The 23,265-nt window shown below is 43.4% G+C and overlaps 1 protein-coding gene across 15 annotated transcripts in view; it reads left to right on the forward strand.

Moving 5' to 3' along the window:
- Nucleotides 1-23,265, forward strand: part of ank1a (ankyrin 1, erythrocytic a) — a 65,859-nt gene that overhangs the window by 18,784 nt on the left and 23,810 nt on the right. For 9 of the 15 annotated variants that reach the window (XM_014161263.2, XM_045703148.1, XM_045703153.1 and 6 more), the window contains exons 5-30: nt 1,901-1,999; nt 2,216-2,401; nt 2,632-2,730; nt 2,851-2,949; nt 3,157-3,255; nt 3,366-3,563; nt 3,654-3,752; nt 3,895-3,993; nt 4,130-4,228; nt 4,478-4,675; nt 4,826-4,924; nt 5,068-5,166; nt 5,261-5,458; nt 6,064-6,162; nt 6,829-6,927; nt 7,084-7,182; nt 7,269-7,361; nt 7,499-7,571; nt 7,841-7,861; nt 12,608-12,728; nt 12,904-12,982; nt 13,124-13,239; nt 13,522-13,746; nt 13,958-14,112; nt 14,264-14,475; nt 21,899-22,103. In XM_014161263.2, the coding sequence (XP_014016738.2) occupies nt 1,901-1,999; nt 2,216-2,401; nt 2,632-2,730; nt 2,851-2,949; nt 3,157-3,255; nt 3,366-3,563; nt 3,654-3,752; nt 3,895-3,993; nt 4,130-4,228; nt 4,478-4,675; nt 4,826-4,924; nt 5,068-5,166; nt 5,261-5,458; nt 6,064-6,162; nt 6,829-6,927; nt 7,084-7,182; nt 7,269-7,361; nt 7,499-7,571; nt 7,841-7,861; nt 12,608-12,728; nt 12,904-12,982; nt 13,124-13,239; nt 13,522-13,746; nt 13,958-14,112; nt 14,264-14,475; nt 21,899-22,103 (3,268 nt within the window). The remainder of the gene's footprint in view (nt 1-1,900; nt 2,000-2,215; nt 2,402-2,631; nt 2,731-2,850; nt 2,950-3,156; nt 3,256-3,365; nt 3,564-3,653; nt 3,753-3,894; nt 3,994-4,129; nt 4,229-4,477; nt 4,676-4,825; nt 4,925-5,067; nt 5,167-5,260; nt 5,459-6,063; nt 6,163-6,828; nt 6,928-7,083; nt 7,183-7,268; nt 7,362-7,498; nt 7,572-7,840; nt 7,862-12,607; nt 12,729-12,903; nt 12,983-13,123; nt 13,240-13,521; nt 13,747-13,957; nt 14,113-14,263; nt 14,476-21,898; nt 22,104-23,265) is intronic. The other 6 variants (XM_045703144.1, XM_045703151.1, XM_045703146.1 and 3 more) reach the window with 4 other exon arrangements.

Consider the following 23,265-nt stretch of genomic DNA (forward strand, 5'->3'; position numbering starts at 1 on the left):
CCCCCAAAAAGTATCAACATGTATGGAATTGTAAAAAAAAGAATGATATAAAAAGCAACAAAATGAAATGAAAGCAAATGTTTTTTTAGTGTGAGCAAAAGTCTCATTTAAAAGGAAGAACAAACTATTTGAAAACCAATGTAAAAATACTTTTCAGTTCAACTTTTCCAACTATTGAATCCGTTTAGCCTACCAAATCAAATCAAATGTATTGATAAAGCCCTTTTTACATCAGCAGATGTCAAATAGTGGTTATACAGAAACACAACCTAAAACCTCAAACAGCAAGCAATGCAGATCTGAAAGCACGGTGGCTAGGGAAAAATTCTATAGAAAGGCAGGAACCCTAGGAAGAAACCTAGAGAGGAACCAGGTTCTGAGAGGTGGCCAGTCCTCTTCTGGCTGTGCCGGGTGGTGATAAGAGTACATGGCCATTAAGGCCAGATTGTTCTTCAAGATGTTCAAACTTCATAGATGACCAGCAGGGTCAAATAATAATCACAGTGGTTGTAGAGGGTGCAACAGGTCAGTACGTCAGGAGTAAATGTCAGTTGGATTTTCATAGCCAAGCATTTAGTGGTCGAGACAGCAGGTGGGGTAGAGAGGGAGAGAGAGAGAGAGACAGAGAGTCAAAGACAGAGAGAGGGAGAGAGAGAGGGAGAGAGGAGAGAGAGGGAGAGAGGAGAGAGAGACACAGAGAGAGAGAAAGAGACACAGAGAGATAAAGAGAGAGAGAGAGACACAGAGAGAGGGAGAGAGAGAGAGACACAGAGAGAGGGAGAGAGAGAGAGAGAGAGAGAAAGAAGGAGAGCAAGAGAGAGAGGGAGAGCAAGAGAGAAAGGGAAGGAGAGACACAGAGAGAAAGAGAGAGACAGGAAGAGAGAGGGAGAGCAAGAGAGCGAGAGAGAGGGAGAGAAAGAGAGAGAGCGAGAGGAAGAGAGAGAGAGAGAGAGAGAGAGAGAGAGGAGAATTAAATTGGTTGTTGGAAAAGTTTAACTGAAAACCCTTTTTGCAATAGTTAAAATCTTTTGATCTTGCTTTGAAATTAGAGTTTGGTTTATGGTTTCAACTTCCATTATTTAACTTTTCCTTGAATATATAATTATTTTCATCATTTATTTGTATTTTAATTTTGAATTCAATACTTAAAGTGTGAAATTGACCCCATAAAAAACATAGAAAGAACGAGAAGAACACAGAAAACTATAGGTGCTACTGTAGGATGCCTAATTTAGAAGCAATTTGCAATTAAATTCAGAATTGACTCCAACCCTGATTGAGTAAGAATAAAGAAAGTTGTTGGGAGCACTTATAGAATGTGAAACTTTCTTTATTTTTACACAGTTTCAGTTTACTATTCCGTTAGTCAGCACCTCTACTAACATTTTTGGGTGTGCATAAGCTCCTGCATTTGACCCAACCTCCGACTGAAACGTGACGTTAGGCCATCGTACACTCTTACAAGAAAAGGGTATATCTAGAGCCTAAAAGGGTTCTTTGGCAGTCCTCATAGGAGAACCCTTTGAAGAACCCTTTTTGATTCCAGGTAGAAACCAAAAGAGTTCTACCTGGAACCAAAAAGGGTTCTAAGTGGAAGCAAAAAAGGTTCTCCTGACGGGACAGCCGAAGAACCCTTTTGGAACCCTTTTTTCTAAGAGTGTATTAACTCAATGCAACTCTATGTTAATATCTGTCTGCCTTCTTGTCTTTCTGTGTGCCTGTGCTTCCTTCCTCTGTGTGTGTGCGTGTGTGTGTGTGTGTGTGTGTGTGTGTGTGTGTGTGTGTGTGTGTGTGTGTGTGTGTGTGTGTGTGTGTGTGTGTGTGTGTGTGTGTGTGTTGTGCTGCTGTGTTGTGCCCCTCCCTGTGTGTGTGTGTCCATGTATGTGTCTGTCTGTAACAGAAGGGCTTCACTCCGCTCTACATGGCCTCACAAGAGAATCATCTAGAAGTTGTGAAGTTCCTTTTGGAGAACGGGGCCAATCAAAGCCTTCCCACTGAGGTAACAGCCAATCAGCAGAGCATAGGGTTGGAAGATTCACGGAATCAGAAAGGAATAAGCAGGAAATTATTCCACCTACACCACACTACACCTCCTGCACTATTCCCTCCATCACTTATCAATCCTTTTGACTCTCACTGTCCTTCCCTTCTCCTGCTGTTTCTTTAGGTCACTTAACCTTTCTTGAGCTCTAACTCCTCCTCTTTCCTCTGTCAGGATGGCTTCACCCCTCTCGCCGTGGCTCTTCAGCAGGGACATGAGAATGTCGTGGCCCTGCTCATCAACTATGGCACCAAGGGAAAAGTCCGTCTCCCCGCGCTGCACATAGCGGCGCGGAATGATGACACGCGCACAGCTGCCGTGCTTCTACAGAACGACCCTAACGCAGACGTCCTGAGCAAGGTAGGTACTCACTGTGTGTTTGTTTGTGTGTTAGTCTTCACTTTAGTGGCAAACTTTAGTTTAGTGTGTGCCACAGTGAGTGAAGATGATACTTGTAGAATTAGAGGCCGTCAGTTTTGGAGCTGTATAGAATATAGAATAGAGCTGTATAGAATATATAATAGAGCTGTATAGAATATAGAATAGAGCTGTATAGAATAAGGTATGTGTGTCACTGTGTGTCACTATAGACAGGCTTCACACCGCTCCATATCGCCGCACACTACGAGAACCTGAACGTAGCCCAACTGTTGCTCAACAGAGGAGCCAATGTCAATTTCACCCCTAAGGTATGTCTGTTCCCCTCTCCCCTAGTATCACTGACACATAGTATTGTTATCAGTCCCTCACTGGTCTCTTTCTGGTCCTACTGTCGATCCCCTACTTAATATGTCTGTATTTCTCTCTAGAATGGCATCACACCTTTGCACATCGCATCCAGGCGGGGGAACGTGATCATGGTACGACTCCTGCTGGACCGAGGGGCACAGATTGATGCCAAGACCAAGGTACTGTACTGCATCCCCTCCCCGTGTCTCTCTCTCTACCTCATCTGGTCAGGCCATGCCCTGTTACACATACAGTGCTATGTTGTCCCATTCCAGGTGTTCACTGTCCTCTCTCTCTCTCTCTCTCTCTCTCTCTCTCTCTCTCTCTCTCTCTCTCTCTCTCTCTCTCTCTCTCTCCCTAACTCTCCCTCCCTCCCTCCCTCCCAGGATGAGTTGACTCCACTGCACTGTGCAGCCAGGAACGGACATGTGAGGATCATTGAGATCCTACTGGACCAAGGGGCTCCTATCCAGGCCAAGACCAAGGTACAGATAACGCTAACCCACCAAGGCCTGATCTCTGGACTGTTATTCTCAAATACTGTATGCACACAACACAATAAGTCATGGATTGTATCTCTCTCTCTTTCCTACAGAACGGCCTGTCTCCCATCCACATGTCAGCACAGGGGGACCACATGGACTGTGTGAGACAACTCCTGCAATACAACGCTGAGATTGATGACATCACACTGGACCACCTGACCCCCTTGCATGTGGCAGCCCACTGTGGGCACCACCGCATGGCCAAAGTGCTGCTGGACAAGGGAGCCAAACCCAACTCCCGTGCACTGGTCAGTACTACACTCACTCATACATACCTACCACACATCTTTGTTGAAGTGTGTTGCCTTCGTGAACATGCTGTTGTATTGTGTTCTCAGAATGGTTTCACTCCGCTTCACATCGCCTGTAAGAAGAACCACATGCGTGTGATGGACCACCTGCTCAAACACTCAGCGTCCCTAGAGGCTGTGACAGAGGTGAGAGAGATAGATAGGGGCAAGAGAAAGAGATGGAATGTAAGCTAGGGTAAGAAAAGAGAGGGATTCTGCCAAGGAGAGAGGGATGGATATCTTTATTTCTACGTATGATTCTTTCATTGCTTGTTTTTTCTCTCCCCAGTCTGGCCTGACTCCTCTACACGTGGCCTCGTTCATGGGCCACCGCAAAATAGTCACCCATCTGGTACAGAAGGGGGCTTCTCCCAGTGCTTCCAATGTAGTGAGTACCCGAATGTTACCCATCCATCCACCTCATCACTGACCAAACCAGCTCCTCTGGCCAATTTTCACAATGTTTTTGTGTTACTGATTTACACTGCTCACACACATGTGTTTTCCTGGTTGTGTGTGAGCAGAAAGTGGAGACTCCTCTCCACATGGCATGTAGAGCTGGACACTATGAGGTGGCAGAGTTCTTACTGACCAATGCAGCACCAGTAGACGCCAAGGCCAAGGTAATGACTTCACACACACTCACACACACACACACACACACACACACACACACACACACACACACACACACACACACACACACACACACACACACACACACACACACACACACACACACACACACACACATTAACACACACAACAATCTGAACAACATTAAATTGTCTTGCTAGTTCCCCACTTGACTCCCATGTATATGTATCTCTCCTCTTCTGTCCCTCTCCTCTCCTCCGCCCCACCCTGTCCAGGATGACCAGACACCGCTCCACTGTGCGTGTCGGATGGGCCACAAGGAGCTGGTCACTCTGCTGCTGGAACACAAGGCCAACCCCAACTCCACCACCACAGCCGGGCACACACCCCTCCACATCGCTGCCCGTGAGGGACACACTCAGACTACACGCATCCTACTGGACATGGAGGCCCAGCAGACCAAAATGACCAAGGTACAGTCTGTTGTCCAATGCCCACACACTCTACATACACACCCCTCTATCAACTGTCTAATACTAACACACTCCTAACCTTTTCTCTGTGTGGGACTGTGCGGTCTGTGGTCTCTCCCTGACGTCTCTCTATCTGGGATGTCTCTGCAGAAAGGCTTCACTCCTCTCCATGTGGCTTCTAAATATGGCAAAGTGGACGTGGCAGAGCTGCTCCTGGAGAGAGGGGCCAACCCTAATGCTTCTGGCAAGGTACAGTAAGGGTTGGAGAACACAGGGAGGGGGGAAGAACAGGGGTGTGGGGAGGGAAGGGTCAAGGGTCAAGGTATTTCAGGTGGAAAGACGTTAGAGTTAAGTTATGGTGGTTTATATGTGTGTGTCTCCTTTACCTTTAGAATGGACTGACTTCTCTCCATGTGGCTGTCCATCACAACAACCTGGACGTGGTTAACCTGCTGGTCAGCAAGGGAGGCTCCCCACACAGTGCAGCAAGGGTGAGAGACTACACACACACACACACATCCTCACAGACGCAGATATCATCTTACAATGCACCCATAACCATTAACTCTGGTCCTCTTGTTTCAGAATGGCTACACCCCTCTCCACATAGCGTCGAAGCAGAACCAGGTGGAGGTTGCCAACAGCCTGCTGCAGTACGGCGCCTCGGCCAATGCTGAATCCCTCCAGGGGGTCACGCCCCTTCACCTGGCAGCTCAGGAGGGCCGGCCTGACATGGTGGCCCTGCTCATCTCCAAACAGGCCAACGTCAACCTGGGGAACAAGGTGAGGCCTCGGGGACTGATGCAGGGAAGGAGTTAAGATTATTTGGGTGAAAGCTGTTAGTTCTGCTGCACCCTCAGCGGGTCGGGAGAAACCAGAAACATCTGCTTTTCATGGGAAAAGGAAGACAGCCTATGACACGACTTTCCCTTTTGGACTTTCGCTCACTGTTTACAGTCCCTGGTGAAATATATAGCGGATGGCTATAGATAGTGCCTGTCTTTCTTTAAGATTAATTCTTGCCACAAAGTCGACAGACACCACATACCAATTTTGTTGGTGTCAACTTTGTCGGAGATTCCATTATTGCTAGATAACGCTAGCTAATATCAGTCTAGCAGCTATGTATCTATGATATGTGCTAGCTTGCTCTCTGAAGATGTTTCCCTCCAGAATATGAACAAGGCAACACTCTATCTTAACTCCTCCTCCATATTTACTGGATTGGTTGAACAGTGCAGAAGAAAACCTCATCTGACAGTTTTTTATTTTGTTGTTATGACCAGATGTGGGGCATCCCGCTCAGGTGATTCTTTACGCCTGCGACGTTAGGTTAGTTCTGCTGTAACAATATGCCTGATTTTTGCCCCTGGCTCCTCTCCCCTCAGAGTGGACTGACTCCTCTCCACCTGGTGGCACAGGAAGGCCACGTGGGCATCGCTGACATCCTGGTGAAGCAAGGGGCATCAGTGTATGCTGCCACACGGGTAAGACCACACTCCTGTTGACCTCTGGGACAAGGCAAGGAACACAAAAGTCTCTCTCTGCTCAGTAGCATCCAGCGACACACACTGTACCACCTCTGGAGTCTGTAAACACCTTTCATTTTTAAAGCATCTCAGTAGATAATAGGATATTGCAGTAGAGAATTGCATTCCACCCAACATGAACACTCTCCTTTGTGCCAAGTTGTAGAAAGTTGGTTTAAAGTACACACCCCTGCCTTATCAGGTTTGCTATCTGAAGCTAATCTTAACCTCAGTGAATCTTAATGCAAGGTCAGTGTGGTATGGGACCTAACAGTAACAGTGCTACATAGTGAACGATGGGGGCTCCATGGCAGATAGAGTGTCTGAGACGTGACCTTTCCTCTCCTTAATATAAATAGCCACTGACTGGTTCTCCTGTCTCAGGGTTACATTACCATCATCATTACACAACCTACGTACCCTCAGGCCAGCTAGGGCCTCCATTACCCTGAAACTCAGTATGTCAACCGCAGAGCATATATGGTAGGAGAGACATACTATAGATATTGTGTAGTGTGTATGTGTTGAATTTGTAATCATGTGACTCAGTGTTTAGTTAACTGTCTAGTAGTAAGTCTGTGCTGGTTGTATTGGATACTGATGGGGTCCTAATCTTTCTTTCAGATGGGATACACCCCTCTCCATGTTGCCTGTCACTATGGCAATGTAAAGATGGTGAAGTTCCTCCTGCAGCAGCAGGCCAACGTCAACAGCAAAACAAAGGTGAGCACCTCCCTCTGGACATCAATGGAACTACACTTACACAAAATTATCCTTCAATTTTAAGAGTGAATCACAGTAAATATGAACTGGCTATGTGATGTGATTCCTTTCATTGTGTCTCGTCAGTATGTTAATGTTTGTGTCTCTTTCCCCCAGGTTGGTTACACTGCACTGCACCAGGCAGCCCAACAGGGCCACACAGATATCGTCACCTTACTGCTCAAACATGGAGCCCCGCCCAATGAGGTCACCACGGTAAGTACCACTGCTTTTCACTCCCTTTCACTCCTCCATTCATCCCTCGATCCCTCCACCTCACTCTCTCTCTCTCTCTCTGTTAGAACGGTACGTCAGCCCTGTCCATCGCCAAGCGGTTGGGGTACATCTCCGTAATCGACGTTCTCAAACTGGTCACAGAGGAGACGGTTTCCATTGTAAGGAGTAAACAAGTACCAACTCTTCAAATATTTATTTTACACTCCTTCTGACTCGATGCAGACAATCCTTCCATACTCTTTGTCTCATCTTGTACCTGTCTCTCTTCTCTCTCTTCTGCCATTCTCTCCCTCAGACCACCACAGAGAAACATCGTATGAGTTTCCCAGAAACAGTGGATGAGATATTGGACGTATCAGAGGATGAAGGTACACAACACTTACAATAATTTACAGACAGTAGAACACACGAAGACAGATACCCCACAGAACACACTTTCTCCTCTTTTTGGCAAGATAGGATATATATTGTACTTTAATTTCTTATTAATAAAAATCCTCATATCTTGCAGTACAGTTAGTTGCCAGTCCATTCTGGCTTTAAAAATGTATGAACAATTTGAACAGACTTATTGCAAATGATTTTATAATATTGCAGGGCCTCCTAAAATATTCCTTTCACCTTTTGATTTTTTTAGTAACTGCACAGCTAACAATGGGTATGACTGTCTCCTTCTCTCTTCTCTGTGCAGTGCTCATAGGTCGTCTTAGAGTGTGTGGCTCCATTTCAAGCTCTTGCCGTCTTTCTCTCTGGTTCTCTTTCTCTCCACCTTCTTTCTCTCCACATCTCTTCTCCTACGCCTGGTCCTTTTGGGACTGTCTCTCTCCTGATGTTCAATGTGGTGCATGCATTTCATGGTTTCATGTCTATAACCTTTCTTTATCCCTCCAGTAACATAGACCTGACTCTCAGTCACTAACTCCCCAGATCAGATGTACTCTACAGTATCTCTCTCTCCATGTCACCGCAGCTGGGGGCTAGGGATGGCTGTCCTCACCAGCCTACAGTACTCTAAGAGAAAAGCCCAGTAGTGGAGATTGGACACTCACCCATTCAGTTTAACAAACCATTCACTACAATTTTTTTATCAAGGTGAAAATGGAATTCTCTGGTTAAAAATGTGCCAAAGCTACTGTACTGTATCAACATTCCAAGATGTTGATGTTTTCTGGATGTTGTTGTCTTGTTGGTTTGATGTCTTTATCAATGTTCCTTCATTACATCAGCTGTTATTTGTATAGTTTGTGTCTGTAGTCTGTAAAGATGTGTGTGTACATGCAATGTGTGTTTCCATTGGTGTACATATACTGTGTAAGGAAATGAAAACACAGTGACTGTGAAAAAATACATTTTGCACACAAGTCTTCATTAGACCCACGGGTGTCTGATCAACCAGTAAAGTTCACAGCGTAAACATTACAACACCCTTGACAGTGACGTCAGAAGACGTCACACCCTGGTATTTTTAGCTCCATGATAATTAAACTGACAAATTGACACTGTTGGTCTAAAATTAGAAAGTAGTCTATTTGCTGCCTTAAAGACACATATAACCTACTCACTAAAATGTTCAAATATATAATAGACTATATAATAGACAAGTAATATTTGAATATTTAGACAAATGTACTTTACACTTCTGTTTTTGAAAACATCTGACACACAGCGCTCAAGAGATAAGTTGACACATTTTGAAACTGATGAAGTAGAACATTGACTTGGCTCTGGACCAGATCCATGCACCCACTCAAACACTCACCGAAGTCAACCCTAACACCTTTTGTGCTGATACAGAGACACAAACACATGCATTAACGGAGCAATTGCCTTTATTTGGTGCGCTTCTGTCCATTAATCTCAGGATTTGAGGGGGTAAGTAACCATAACCTGCCTTAGCTTCCTGGTAGAAACTAAGAAGGGTAGAACAACACAAACAAGAAAACATAATAGCATAGTGAATTCATAGATGGAAATTAGATGCATGGATACTTTCGTGAATATATCATGCCAGTCTCTTGTGAAGTACATACCGCTGTGCTGAGATTGTGTGTCTGCATTACTGTGCATAATTGTATGTGGGTGCCAGTCAGAGATAGATAGAGGACTCATCTTTATATCTGTGCCATTATAGCATCTGTAACAGCATGGGCAGCACAATTGAGGCTACAACCCATAGGAATCCCCAACCAGTTGACTACTTTGACTACTTTAAAATGGCGGAAGCCCTCAATGGCAATGTCCATGCTAAAATGGGATATTATAGTCATTCTGGTCGGCTCGACTGTAGTACGGATTGATTGAAGCGCAATGTTAAATTCAAAACACCCCGCTTCTCGCCATGAGCCGTCCAGTCGTTACAGAGAACCACATACCAAATTTTTAACAGGGTCGTTAGCATTAAGAAAAAATAAAATGACTAGCTCAACATCTAGACGTTGGATAAGATTGAGACTACAGTATCCATAAAGTAATCATTAGACTTGCCACCTTTAAGACAGAATATGTTTGTAGGGGAAACAATTTTGATTAAGTTTATAGTTTATCGCTCTCACGTGCTCATTTCTGCCCATTAAGAACCAACGATGTGCTACCTTTTTGTAGCATTTCTGACAATGCTAACATCTTTTTTTAGCCAAAGCTCAGCGAGCTAACACCAGGTCGGTTGCTCGGCAACAACACATCTGCTTGCACCAGGCTGCCAGTTATAAGGTGTATGCGAGCAAACCTAGGCTACTGTATATAGCTAGCTTTATGGTGGTATTCAAGCTGAGGTTAATCAATACGTGCAAACAGATATTTAGATTAACTAGGTAGCTAGCTAGCTCTCTAGCTAACGTTTTGTTGCTTGTCCAAAGTACAACAGCTAGCCTGTGTAGCTAGCTAACACCAGTCAGCTGAACGCTTACTAGCTAACGAACAGGCAAAGAAAGGTAGCTAGCCAATTAATGTAGTTTTGTTTTAATTCGCTAGGTAGCTAGCTAGCTAACATAACGTTATACCAGTCAGATGAGAGCTAATGTTGACTAGGTAGCTAACCAATAAGCGAGGAAAGCTAGCTATATTTTGCCAAGTAAGGTTTTTCATATAAGGCTAAAGTCATCATTTGTAAACTGCTGACCTAGAGCACAAACAAATATGAACAAATAAACTAGTGAACATACTTGGTTGCTATGATAGCCAGTTAACATTAGTTAGGTAACTTTAGCTAAGGTAAGACTAACATTAGCTAACGCTTATGGCCAGTTCATGCACCACAATATATCATAGGTTCTTACTCAAAACATAGCTAGCTAATGTTAGCTACGTTAAGTTTAAAAAGACCAACATTTGAGAAACTGCCATGATGCTCATGTTAATTTGCATTGCTAGTGCTAGCTACAATCAATGAGATGCATTGCTTACGTTTACTACCGAACTAGCAAGTGAGTAAGCCAATTTTACCCCAATAAGATTGTACCACAACTCAATGTTGATGTTATATCCTAGCTACATTCTTCCACAAAACATAGCTAGCTAGCTAAATAAGTTAGATAATAAATACAACGCCAAACTTTGGGAAACTGTCACACAGCTAGCTAGCTATCTTACAATGCATGCAATGGGCATAGCAAAACTAGCTAGGTAGACTACTCCATAGACCAAGATAAGGTAGTAAAAATTCAATGGTTCTGATGATGAACTTAGCTGTATGATGCTTTTGGGAAACTGGGCCCTGGACAATAAATTATGCGAGAGACAAAATACATTTTTTTTACATAATTTGAAGCACACATGACATTTTCGAAAGATACTTTTGTATAATCACCTTCCGATGTAAAAACCATGGAAATTAAAAACTACATTTTAAGTGAGAAGTAGGGATTGGTCTGAAGCTGAAAAATAAATTAAATTCACATGAGCACCATAATGCCTACTTCACTTATGCTCTACCAAGGTTTTCCAGCACACAGCTTTGACAGTAGCTATGTTTGTCTATTGTTCTTCAAACAATGTGTATGCAGGTTACTTAGGATTCAACTCTCAAACAGCATAATTCATACTCTTCAGAGGACTTTAGTGTCCTGCAATTAAATAATATATACATTATATATATTAATATATATATATATATATATATATATATATATATATATATATATATATATATATAATTAGGCTGTATGTATTTTTAGGTATAGGCCTATTGTGAATGTTAATCATTGTTTCTTAGCCTATGTCAATATTCTACGGGTAAGTTAACGATTACAGAAATCAGGAGTGGTTTAAGGAAGTGGAACTACAGGCAGGCACCACGTTAATACAATACAAAACAGCTCCATCAAGCATGATGGTCTTGTAAGTATAAAAGCAAAGCTTGATTTCATATAATAATAAAAAAGTTTGAAAAGGTAGTGGAATAGGATTAGTGTGGTGTGTGAAAAATACAATACTTGAACCTGTATGCGGTACAAATCCCATTATTGTGGGAGCAGCTCCTCTAAGAGTATTAATTAGGCAGTTTGCGAAGGTTTGAATCCTAAGCAACCTGCATACACATTGTTTGGCATAGCTACTATAGTAGGTCAAAGCGGTGTTCTGGAAAACCTTAGTAGAGCATGGGTGGAGTAGGCATTGTGGTGCTCACGTGAATTTCCTTTCTACTTAGTAATCAGACCAATCCCTACTTCTCACTTACTTCTCACTTGTTTTTAAAATCCTATCTATCTCTATGGTGCCAGTGCACTTGTTGTTGTACTCTATGTACTTTGTGTATTTTGTCACAGCCAGGACTCCCAGAGGGAGAGAAGAAACCTCTCAACCCTGTTTAAATCCATTTAATCGTGCCAGATTGGGTCCATGTTGACGTGGACTATGTCTAAAGGGACAGCGAAATCCCAATGGACATGGCTCTAGTGATGTTGTCTTGTTTTAGACTCAGTTCATGTTGGGCCATATTGTAACTCTCCAGATGTTAAGGAAATCTGGGATATTTTACCATACATATCCAATATGCTGTGCTCCAAATATTCAACTACTGGAAACAGTTTATGGATGAAAAGTACTTGAACACACCACATTTGAGATTAATATTGAACAAAGTGTAGGGGCCATCTTATTTCTGTCTTTCTCCATGTTCTCTCTCTCCATCTGCCATTGGGTCTCACTGTGACCGTGACTTTACTAAATCTCTTCCCATTGACACATGTACAGCATTAACACATGCACAGTGTGTGGAGTGTAGTAGCTAATCCCTTTAACTCACCAACCTAACTACTATATAAACCAGATGTTATATTTACTGAACTCATTCAATGCTCTCTAACTCTGACTCACATGCTTCAGTTATCTTGTATGTGTCTTTATCTATTACACCCCTCTGACCCGGTCTGTCCTCTCTCTCTGCCCTTCCTGTTGTTGTCTGAAGGGGAGGAGCTTTTGGGGACGGAAGGAGCCAGGTACATGAAGATGGATGACTTGAAGGACCATGATGACGATTTCCTGTCACCCAAGAAATCTATGGAGTACGAGAGAGGGCTGGGCACTGTGTAGGGAGGGTAGATGGTGGGGGTTGGAGTGAGTGAATGGGGGTATATTGGTAGTAAAAGAAGGGTGGAGGTATTGTAAAGAATGGGGAATGGATGGGTTAAATCTATATTGGGATGTAGGAAGTGGAATGAGAATATATCCCCTACACACTCCTTGTTTTCTTCTCTCCAACAGCAACTACTCGCCTGCCATTCCCAGGATCCCTTGTGTCTCCCCAGAGATGGTCCACCTAAAGGAGCATGAGATGGAGCAGGTACAGGACAAACTGGTTAGGTTCAATCCCATGAGGTTGCCATATTATTAATGAAAATATTTGTATCGCTGTAACCCTGTGGAGGGTGAGTAGAAAGTTCAAATGCTACGATGAGACAAGGTTTTTCTGTCTATATTTTAGGTACACACTCCAATGCCATTACATAGAGAGTATGATGACGACTCCCTGATCCCCAGCAGTCCAGCTACAGAGACCTCTGACAACGTCAGTCCTGTGGCCAGCCCCATACACACAGGGTCAGTACACAACCCTAACCCTAAGTCTAACCCATACACACAGGGTCAGTACACAACCCTAACCCTAAGTCTAACCCATACACACAGGGTCAGTACACAACCCTAACCCTAAGTCTAACCCATACACACAGGGTCAGTAGACACAGCCATGTGTGTGTCCATCCTACCCTGCCTGCAGGCCTACACTGACAAATGCCTTATGTTGTCCATAAATCAATCTCTAAGAGTGAAAATAGAAATGTTATTATACCGTGTAATAATGTGAGGCATGTCTCTTGTCAGGTTCCTAGTGAGTTTCATGGTGGATGCTCGGGGCGGCTCGATGCGAGGCAGCAGACACAACGGTCTGCGTGTCATCATCCCTCCACGGACCTGTGCCGCCCCCACACGTATAACCTGCCGTCTGGTCAAGCCCCAGAAACTCCCCACCCCTCCCCCCCTGGTGGAGGGAGAGGGCCTGGCGAGCCGTATCATCTCTCTGGGCCCAGCCAGCATGCAGTTCCTAGGGTGAGGACTTGAAGAAACACAATGTAGAAGGGAGGACAGTTGTCAGCAAAAGACAATAGGTCAAATTTTGAGATCAGGATAAAAACTGTGTTCCACCTTCTGTGAGGGTATCCCCTAATTCAGGGGTGTCAAACATACGGCTAATTACATTGTGAGAATGACGTTTGAAGCCTCATTGATGTGTGTCTCTATGTCTGTGTGTGTCTGTCAGGCCTGTGATCGTGGAGATCCCACACTTTGCAGCTCTGGGTCGAGGGGACCGGGAGCTGGTGGTTCTGAGGAGTGAGAATGGCTCTGTTTGGAAGGAACACCGCAATCGCTACGGGGACGATGTACTGGAGACTATCCTCAATGGGATGGATGAAGGTAGTAGAATGAGAAGTTCTACTAACTCAGTCAGACCTATTACAGTCCCTGATAATGGCATGCGTGGTGATTATTAGTGCTTTCTTATCGGCACTGTATCAGTATTCCCCAATCTTATTGACCGCTATGTTCTGCCTGTTTATTCCTTTAGATCTGGAGAGCCAAGAGGAGCTTGGGAAGAAGCGTATCCGACGAATCATCTCCACTGACTTCCCCCTCTACTTTGCTGTGGTGTCGCGTGTCCAGCAGGAGAGTGACCTGATTGGCCCAGAGGGGGGTCAACTGACCAGTAAGCTGGTGCCGATGGTCCAGGCTACGTTCCCTGAGACAGCGGTCACCAAGCGAGTCCGTCTGGGCCTGCAGGTGAGATGGGAGGATGAGGATGAGGAGGAAGGAGCAGGAGGAAGACAGTATCGTTAGTGCCTGTCTGTATGACCAATCATGCTATATGCAGGGTTGTGGAGTAACTACATTACAGTTACATGTAATCTGTTTGTTTTTTTACTCTAACCAAACAGTTACTTTACCAGCAAAAATATTGGAATCAGATTACAGATAAAAACATAGATGATTACTTCTTGGATTACTTTTAAATTCAGAAAGGATGTTTGCGAAAATATATTTTGACACCTTTCTGTTTTCTCAATGACATTAATTCAACATTAAAAAAAGGCGCAAGTTTAAGTTTGTTCCACCTGAGCGAGTCTGACCACAAGTCAGAGACCACTATGATGACACACCAAATGCTTTTGATGGATCCTTTGTCTTCTTCTAATGCCTCTTAAAGGGAAAGTGATCCAAAAGTATCGGAAAGTAATGAAGTTACTGAGTTTAGGTAATCCAAAAGTTACATTACTGATTATCATTTTGGACAGGTAACTAGTAACTGTAACAGACTACATTTAGAAAGTAACCTACCCAACCCTAGCTATATGTATACTATATGTATTTGGTTTGATCAGCACATTTTATATACATGGTTTCCTTGCCAAGGAAATTGCCTTTTTCTTTGTTCTACACACAAACAATGAGATTTACTACATACACGTAGTACAGTAGTCACTTAACAGTGGGATTTTTAACCTTCAAAGTTTATATGAGGCTGTTTTGAAAGGGCATCATCTAGTCACCAATGTTTGCAAATGATCACGCCAGTATCCTAAAGCTTAATGCATCATTCACTAATGTGGTTATGTTCTAGAACTATAGTCATGGTTTCATAATGCAGAGGGACCTTGTTACAGTGAATGTTCTTTAGCAGTATGCCTGTTATGATCAGAGTGGAGAGTGGTTTTGATTTGATTTCATTCCAGTGGTGAGTGGTTTTATTGGCCTACATACTGAAGTAGTCTCATATTTTGAGGGAAATATGTGTATGTTATGGTGAACATGGCACCGCATGGACTTCACCATGCATGGACCTTCCATCTCCCCTGCTGCTTTGGAGCATCCGCTGTGCTCCAGTACATGCAGCCTGTAGAGCATAACCCCAGTCCTAGCTTTACGCTAGCAGATACGCTAACCTTGTCAAAGGTTGTACTAAGTGAGACAGTTCACGTGAATGTGTAGCGAGGTTTAGACATTCATTGTCAATGTACACTGAGTGTGCAATTAAGTGATAATGCCCAAGAAGACTGGTGTTTGGTGGATACTAGCACGGGTGTTGTCAGGCCCGAGATAAAGTCGAGGACCAGCAAACCATGCTAATCTATCCTCCAAACATCGGCTTCGAGGGCATTATCACTTTAATACAACGGGTTACCAACATATTAGAATAATGATTTACATATTTTCATAAAACACATTCTTATTAATTTATTAATACATTTCATCCTTCCACAAGATATAGTCCCGACACAAATGTAGGGTTGCTACCCAAGCCGGCTGGTCGTTTGTACTATCAATTCTGTTTGGTTGCCAGAGACGCGACCCAGTCGTTCCGTCTTTTTAATCTCTATCTATGGACGCGACCCAGTCATTCATTCTAAATGTTCTACTGCCATACTGGCTGGCAACATTTTTATCCCTTGCTTGCTAGCTAGCCAACTACGGCTAACTTACAGTCACGTCAAACAGTGCAGCCAGAATAACAACAAAGTAGCTGTATTTGTTTAAACTGTTTTCTAGTGATTTATTTGGATACACCCATAATAATGAGGAGCGATTTTACCTGGCATAGAAAATGTGCTCTCTAGTCAAGACACTGTTGTTCAGAGGAACTAGCCAACAACATAGCTAACACAATCACTTCAAAATTAAGCTGGAAAGACTGCAAACTAGCTGCACTTCTTTTCATTTTACCTGTTTTCTATTGATATTTCTTTGTATATATCCACAAAAATGATGCTGATTCATGATTTCGACTGGCTGAGAAAAGCTGCCTGCCTGTCTGTCTCATCCCGACTTCCGACACGTTCATTACTATGTGACAGCTGGAGATCAAATTTGAATATTGGAAACTTGTGGAATAGACATCGGCTGGAATGCAGTTTTAACCAATCAGCATTCAGGATTAGACCCACCCATTGTATAAAACATTAGGAACACCTTCCTAATATTGAGTTGCACCCTATTTTGCCCTTAGAACCTCAATTTGTTGGAATGTGGACTCTACAAGGTGTCGAAAGCATTCACAGGGATGCTGGCACTTGTTGACTACAATGCTTTCCACAGTTGTGTCACGTTGGATGAATGTCCTTTCGGTGGTGGACCATTCTTTATACACACGAAACTGTTGAGTGTGACAAACCCAGCAGCGTTGCATTTCTAGAACCGGATCCACACTCAAACCGGTGTGCCTGACTCCTACTACCATACCCCGTTCAAAGGCATTTAAATCTCTTTAAATCTTTTGTCTTTTTGTCTCAATCCATGACTCAATTGTCTCAAGGCTTAAAAATCCTCATTTAACCTGTCTCCTCCCCTTCATCTACACTGATTGAAGTGGATTTAACAAGTGACATCAATAAGGGATCATAGCTTTCACCTGGATTCACCTGGTCAGGCAATGTCATGGAATGACCTTAATGACCTTAGTGATCACTGTTTTACAGCCTGTGTTCGTAATGGCTGCTCAGTGAAACGACCTATCCTGATTTGTCATAGACGCTTGCTAAAAAACTAAAATGAGCAAGCCTTCCTTCATGAACTGGCCTCTGTAAAATGGTATAGAATCAGCTTGATCCCCTCTGTCGAAGACGCTTGGACCTTCTTTTTTTGATATTTTCGGTGGTATTGTTAACAAACACGCCCCCATAAAGAAAATGAGAATTAAAAACAGGTTCAGGCCCTTGTTCGAAAGTGATCTTGCAGAGTTACTCCACCTCAAGAATTGCATTTGGTGCTAAAGGAGCACCTTAAACTTGACCCCCAAAAAAACATCTGGGTCAGATGGTTTAGACCCTTTCTTCTTTAAGGATGCTGCCCATATCGTCGCAAAGCCTATCACCAACCTTTTTAACCTGTCTCCTTTCTGGGGAGGTTCTCATTGCTTGGAAGGCAGCCACAGTTCATCCTTTATTTAAAGAGGGAGATCAGGCTGATCCTAACTGTTAAAGGCCTATTTCTATTTTGCCCTGTATATCAAAAAAACTTGTCAATAATCAACTGATTGGCTTTCTTGACAGTATTCTTGATAGTACAGTAGTCTATAGTATTCTCTCAGGTATGCAATCTGGTTTCCGCTCAGGTTATGGATGTGTCACTGCAACCTTAAAGGTCCTCAATGATGTCACCATTGCCCTTGATTCTAAGCAATATTGTGCTGCTATTTTTATTGACTTGGCCAAAGCTTTTGATACGGTAGACCATTCTGTTCTCGTGGGCCGGCTAAGGAGCATTGGTGTCTCTGAGGAGTCTTTGGCTTGGTTTGCTAACTGCCTCTCTCAAAGAGAGCAGTGTATAAAGTCAGAAAATCTGCTGTCTCAGCCAATGCCTGTCACCAAGGGAGTACCCCAAGGCTCAATCCTAGGACACACGCTCTTCTTAATTTGCATCAACAACATAGCTCAGGAAGTAGGAAGCTCTCTTATCCATTTATATGCAGATGATACAGTCTTATACTCAGCTGGCCCCTCCCCTGATTTTGTGTTAAATGCTCTACAATAAAGCTTTCTTAGTGTCCAACATGCTCAAATCAAATCAAAGTTTATTTGTCACGTGCGCCGAATACAACAGGTGTAGACCTTACAGTGAAATGCTTACTTACAGGCTCTAACCAATAGTGCAAAAAATGTATTAGGTGAACAATAGGTAGGTAAAGAAATAAAACAACAGTAAAATGACAGGCTATATACAGTAACCAGGCTATAAAAGTAGCGAGGCTACGCGAGGCTACATACAGACACCGGTTAGTCAGGCTGATTGAGGTAGTATGTACATGTAGATATGGTTAAAGTGACTATGCATATATGATGAACAGAGAGTAGCAGTAGCGTAAAAGAGGGGTTGGCGGGTGGTGGGTGGGACACAATGCAGATAGCCCGGTTAGCCAATGTGTGGGAGCACTGGTTGGTCGGCCCAATTGAGGTAGTATGTACATGAATGTATAGTTAAAGTGACTATGCATATATGATAAACAGAGTAACAGCGGTGTAAAAAGAGGGGTTGGGTGGGGGGCACAGGGACTATGGTGGTCTGCTTGAAACATGTTGGTATTACAGACTCAATCAGGGACATGTTGAAAATGTCAGTGAAGACAGCACATGCCCGGAGCACACGTCTTGGTAATCCATCTGGCCCCGCAGCCTTGTGTATGTTGACCTGTTTAAAGGTCTTACTCACGTCAGCTACGGAGAGTGTGATCACACAGTCATCCGGAACAGCTGATGCTCTCATGCATGCCTCAGTGTTGCTTGCCTCGAAGCAAGCATAGAAGTGATTTAGCTCGTCTGGTAGGCTCGTGTCACTGGGCAGCTCGTGGCTGTGCTTCCCTTTGTAGTCTGTAATTGTTTGCAAGCCCTGCCACATAAGACGAGCGTCGGAGCAGTATGATTCAATCTTAGCCCTGTATTGACGCTTTGCCTGTTTGACGGTTCGTCGCAGGGCATAGCAGGATTTCTTGTAAGCTTCCGGGTTAGAGTCCCGCACCTTGAAAGCGGCAGCTCTACCCTTTAGCTCAGTGCGAATGTTGCCTGTAATCCATGGCTTCTGGTTGGGGTATGTACGTACAGTCACTGTGGGGATGACGTCCTCGATGCACAAATTGATAAAGCCAGTGACTGATGTGGTGTACTGATGTGGTGCCATCGGAAGAATCCCGGAACATGTTCCAGTCTGTGATAGCAAAACAGTCCTGTAGTTTAGCATCTGCTTCATCTGACCACTTTTTTATAGACTGAGTCACTGGTGCTTCCTGCTTTAATTTTTGCTTGTAAGCAGGAATCAGGAGGATAGAGTTGTGGTCGGATTTCCCAAATGGAGGGCGAGGGAGAGCTTTGTACGCGTCTCTGTGTGTGGAGTACAGGTGATCTAGAATTTATTTCCCTCTGGTTGCACATTTAACATGTTGATGGAAATTTGGTAGAACTGATTTAAGTTTCCCTGCATTAAAGTCTACTACCACTAGGAGCGCCGCCTCTGGGTGAGTGGTTTCCTGTTTGCTTTTTTCCTTATACAGCTGACTGAGTGTGGTCTTAGTGCCAGGATTTGTCTGTGGTGGTAAATAAACAGCCACGAAAAGTAAAGCTGATAACTCTCTAGGCAAGTTGTGTGGTCTGCAATTTATCACAATATACTATACTTCAGGTGAGCAAAATCTAGAGACTTCCTCAGCTGTTATTTACAAGTATGCACAGACCCCCCCCGTCTTACCGGGGTGCGCTTTTCTATCTTGCCGGTGCAGCTTATATCCCGCTAGCGGAATATCCATGTCGTCATTCAGCCACAATTCCGTGAAACATAGGATATTACAGTTTTTGATGTCCAGTTGGTAGGATATTCATGATCGTACCTCGTCTAGTTTATTGTCCAATGACTGCCCGTTGGCGAGTAGTATTGACGGTAACGGCAGCTTTCCCACTCGCCTTTTCCGGGTCGTGACCAGGCATCCGGCTCTTTGTCCTCTGTACCTGCGTCGCTTCCTCTTGCAAATAATGGGGATGTTGGCCCTGTCGGGTGTTTGGAGAATGTCTTGTGCGTCTTGCTTGTAGAATAAAAAATCTTTGTCTAATCCGAGGTGAGTGATCGCTGTCCTGATATCCAGAAGCTCTTTTTTTGCCGTAAGATACGGTTGCAGAAACATTATGTACAAAATAAGTTACAAATAACGCAAAAGCTTTCTCTACTCTTAACCTTGTTCTGAACACCTCCAAAACAAAGGTCATGTGGTTTGGTAAGAAGAATGCCCCTCTTCCCACAGGTGTTATTACTACCTCTGAGGGTTTAGAGCTTGAGGTAGTCACCTCATACAAGTACTTGGGATTATGGCTAGACGTTGCACTGTCCTTCTCTCAGCACATATCAAAGCTGCAGGCTAAAGTTAAATCTAGACTTGGTTACCTCTATCGTAATCGGTCCTCTTTCACCCCAGCTGCCAAACTAACCTTGATTCAGATGACCATCCTACCCATGCTAGATTACAGAGACATAATTTATCGATCAGCAGGTAAGGGTGCTCTCGAGCGGCTAGATGTTCTTTACCATTTGGCCATCAGATTTGCCACCAATGCTCCTTATAGGACACATCACTGCACTCTATACTCCTCTGTAAACTGGTCATCTCTGTATACCTGTCGCAAGACACACTGGTTGATGCTTATTTATTGAACCCTCTTAGGCCTCACTCACCCCTATCTGAGATACCTACTGCAACTCTCATCCTCCACATACAACACCCGTTCTGCCAGTCACATTCTGTTAAAGGTCCCCAAGGACACACATCACTGGGTCGCTCCTCTTTTCAGTTTGCTGCAGCTAGCGACTGTAACGAGCTGCAACAAACACTCAAACTGGACAGTTTTATCTCAATCTCTTCATTCAAAGACTCAATCATGGACACTCTTACTGACAGTTGTGGCTGCTTTGTATGATGCATTGTTGTCTCTACCTTCTTGACCTTTGTGCTGTTGACTTTGCCCAATAATGTTTGTTCCATGTTTTGTGCTGCTACCATGTTGTGTTGCCACCATGTTGTTGTTATATTGTGTTGCTACCATGCTGTGTTGTCATGTGTTGCTGCCTTGTTATGTTGTTGTCTTAGGTCTCTCTTTATGTAGTGTTGTGTCTCTCTTGTTGTGATGTGTTTTGTCCTATATTTATATTGTAATTATTCTTTATTTTTTTTAATCCCAGGGCCCCGTAAACCCGCAGGAGGCCTTTTGCCTTTTGGTAGGCCGTCATTGTAAATAAGAATTTGTTCTTTACTGACTTGCCTAGTTAAATAAATGTTAAATAAAAATAAAATGGAAAGAGCAGGTGTTCCTAATGTTTTGTACACGCAGTGTAGGTTGTAAATGTTAAAATGTGTTTTATGAACAACACTGATGAATAAAGAAATGCACTGTATCTTTTCAAGTTGTTTGTATGTTTTGGTATGGTATAAAATTCCATTTTATTGACCACAGACTTCTCTTTCTCTTCATCCTTCATTTCTCCCATTTGATTTATTTACCTGTCCATTGTCATCCATTACATCATTACATACCTCATATTATCGCTCTTCTTTTCTCTTCCTATTTCTCTCTACATTGCTATCAATCTGTTTATCTTTTTATCAATCTCTCTTCTCCACACTCATCCACCACATCATCATCCCTCTTTCCACACATCCTCTCCCCTGTAACCTCAGGCCCAACCAGTCCCAGACGAGCTGGTTGCCAAGCTGCTGGGTAACCAGGCAACCTTCAGCCCCGTGGTGACTGTGGAGCCACGACGACGCAAGTTCCACCGGCCCATCGGCCTGTGCATCCCCCTACCCCCCTCCTGGAGAGAGAGCCCCCGGGACTCTGGGGAGGGGGACACCACCAGCCTGCGCCTTCTCTGCAGTGTCATCGGTACGCCAACACTGTCTGTCACACTTTAGCAAGCCTGACTGAGGCCTTATGGTGAACTAATGGCACAGTGAAACTGCATTACTTAAGGAATAGTTTAATGGTGCCCCTTAATAGTGCCATGTGGCACAGATGGTAGAGCATGGCGCTTGCAACAGCAGGGTTGTGGGTTCGATTCCCACGGGGAACCAGTATGGAAAAAAGTATGAAAATGTGTATCCAGTTGCTCTGGATAGGAGTGTCTGCTAAATCACGTAAATGTACAATTTAGAGTAAACTATGAGTTAGACTGCATGAACACCTCATAGAAGGAAATTGATTGAACATAGTGATTCAAGGTCTCTCATCTGTAGGATGGGAAAATTCTGCACAATCCACATTTATGTAGGTCTGCAAGCCAGAGAAGAAGCAATGTCATTACTATACTGAGCAACTGTTAATTATCTTAATTACGATGGGCGAAAAAGTGCTTTGGTGAAGTAAAATCACCTCGCATGAATGAATGAATTGTATTTTCGTGTCAAATCTCCAGTTGGCAACCCATCGCTTACGGGATTAATTGACACATAAACATTACAATGATTCACAGTGATAATTCAGTCAGTGATACTTATTCCGGTGTTCTGCGCAGTGCACACCTCATAAAGGATGAAAAATAAATCTAGACATATTAGTAGATAAGGTTATCCAAGCAATAATAATAACCCTAAAGCAGTAAAAATAAAAACATTCAGATAAATAAATACAGAAAAATGAAACGGAAAGCGTTTATCCTGGTCTGACATAAAGAGAAGATGAGACAGGCCTACACACAATCTATATACATACAGTTGAAGTCAGAAGTTTACATACACCTTAGCCAAATACATTTAAATTCAGTTTTTCACAATTCCTGACATTTAATCCTAGTAAAAATTCCCTGCCTTTGGTCAGTTAGGATTACCACTTTATTTTAAGAATGTGAAATGTCAGAATAATAGTGGAGAGAATGATTTATTTCAGCTTTTCTTTCATCACATTCCCCGTGGGTCAGACATTTACATACACTCAATTAGTATTTGGTAGCATTGCCTTTAAATTGTTTAACTTGGGTCAAACGTTTCGGGTAGCCTTCCACAAGCTTCCCACAATAAGTTGGGTGAATTATGGCCCATTCCTCCTGACA

Source organism: Salmo salar, chromosome ssa20, assembly GCF_905237065.1.
Source record: "Salmo salar chromosome ssa20, Ssal_v3.1, whole genome shotgun sequence".
Classification (NCBI taxonomy): domain Eukaryota; kingdom Metazoa; phylum Chordata; class Actinopteri; order Salmoniformes; family Salmonidae; genus Salmo; species Salmo salar.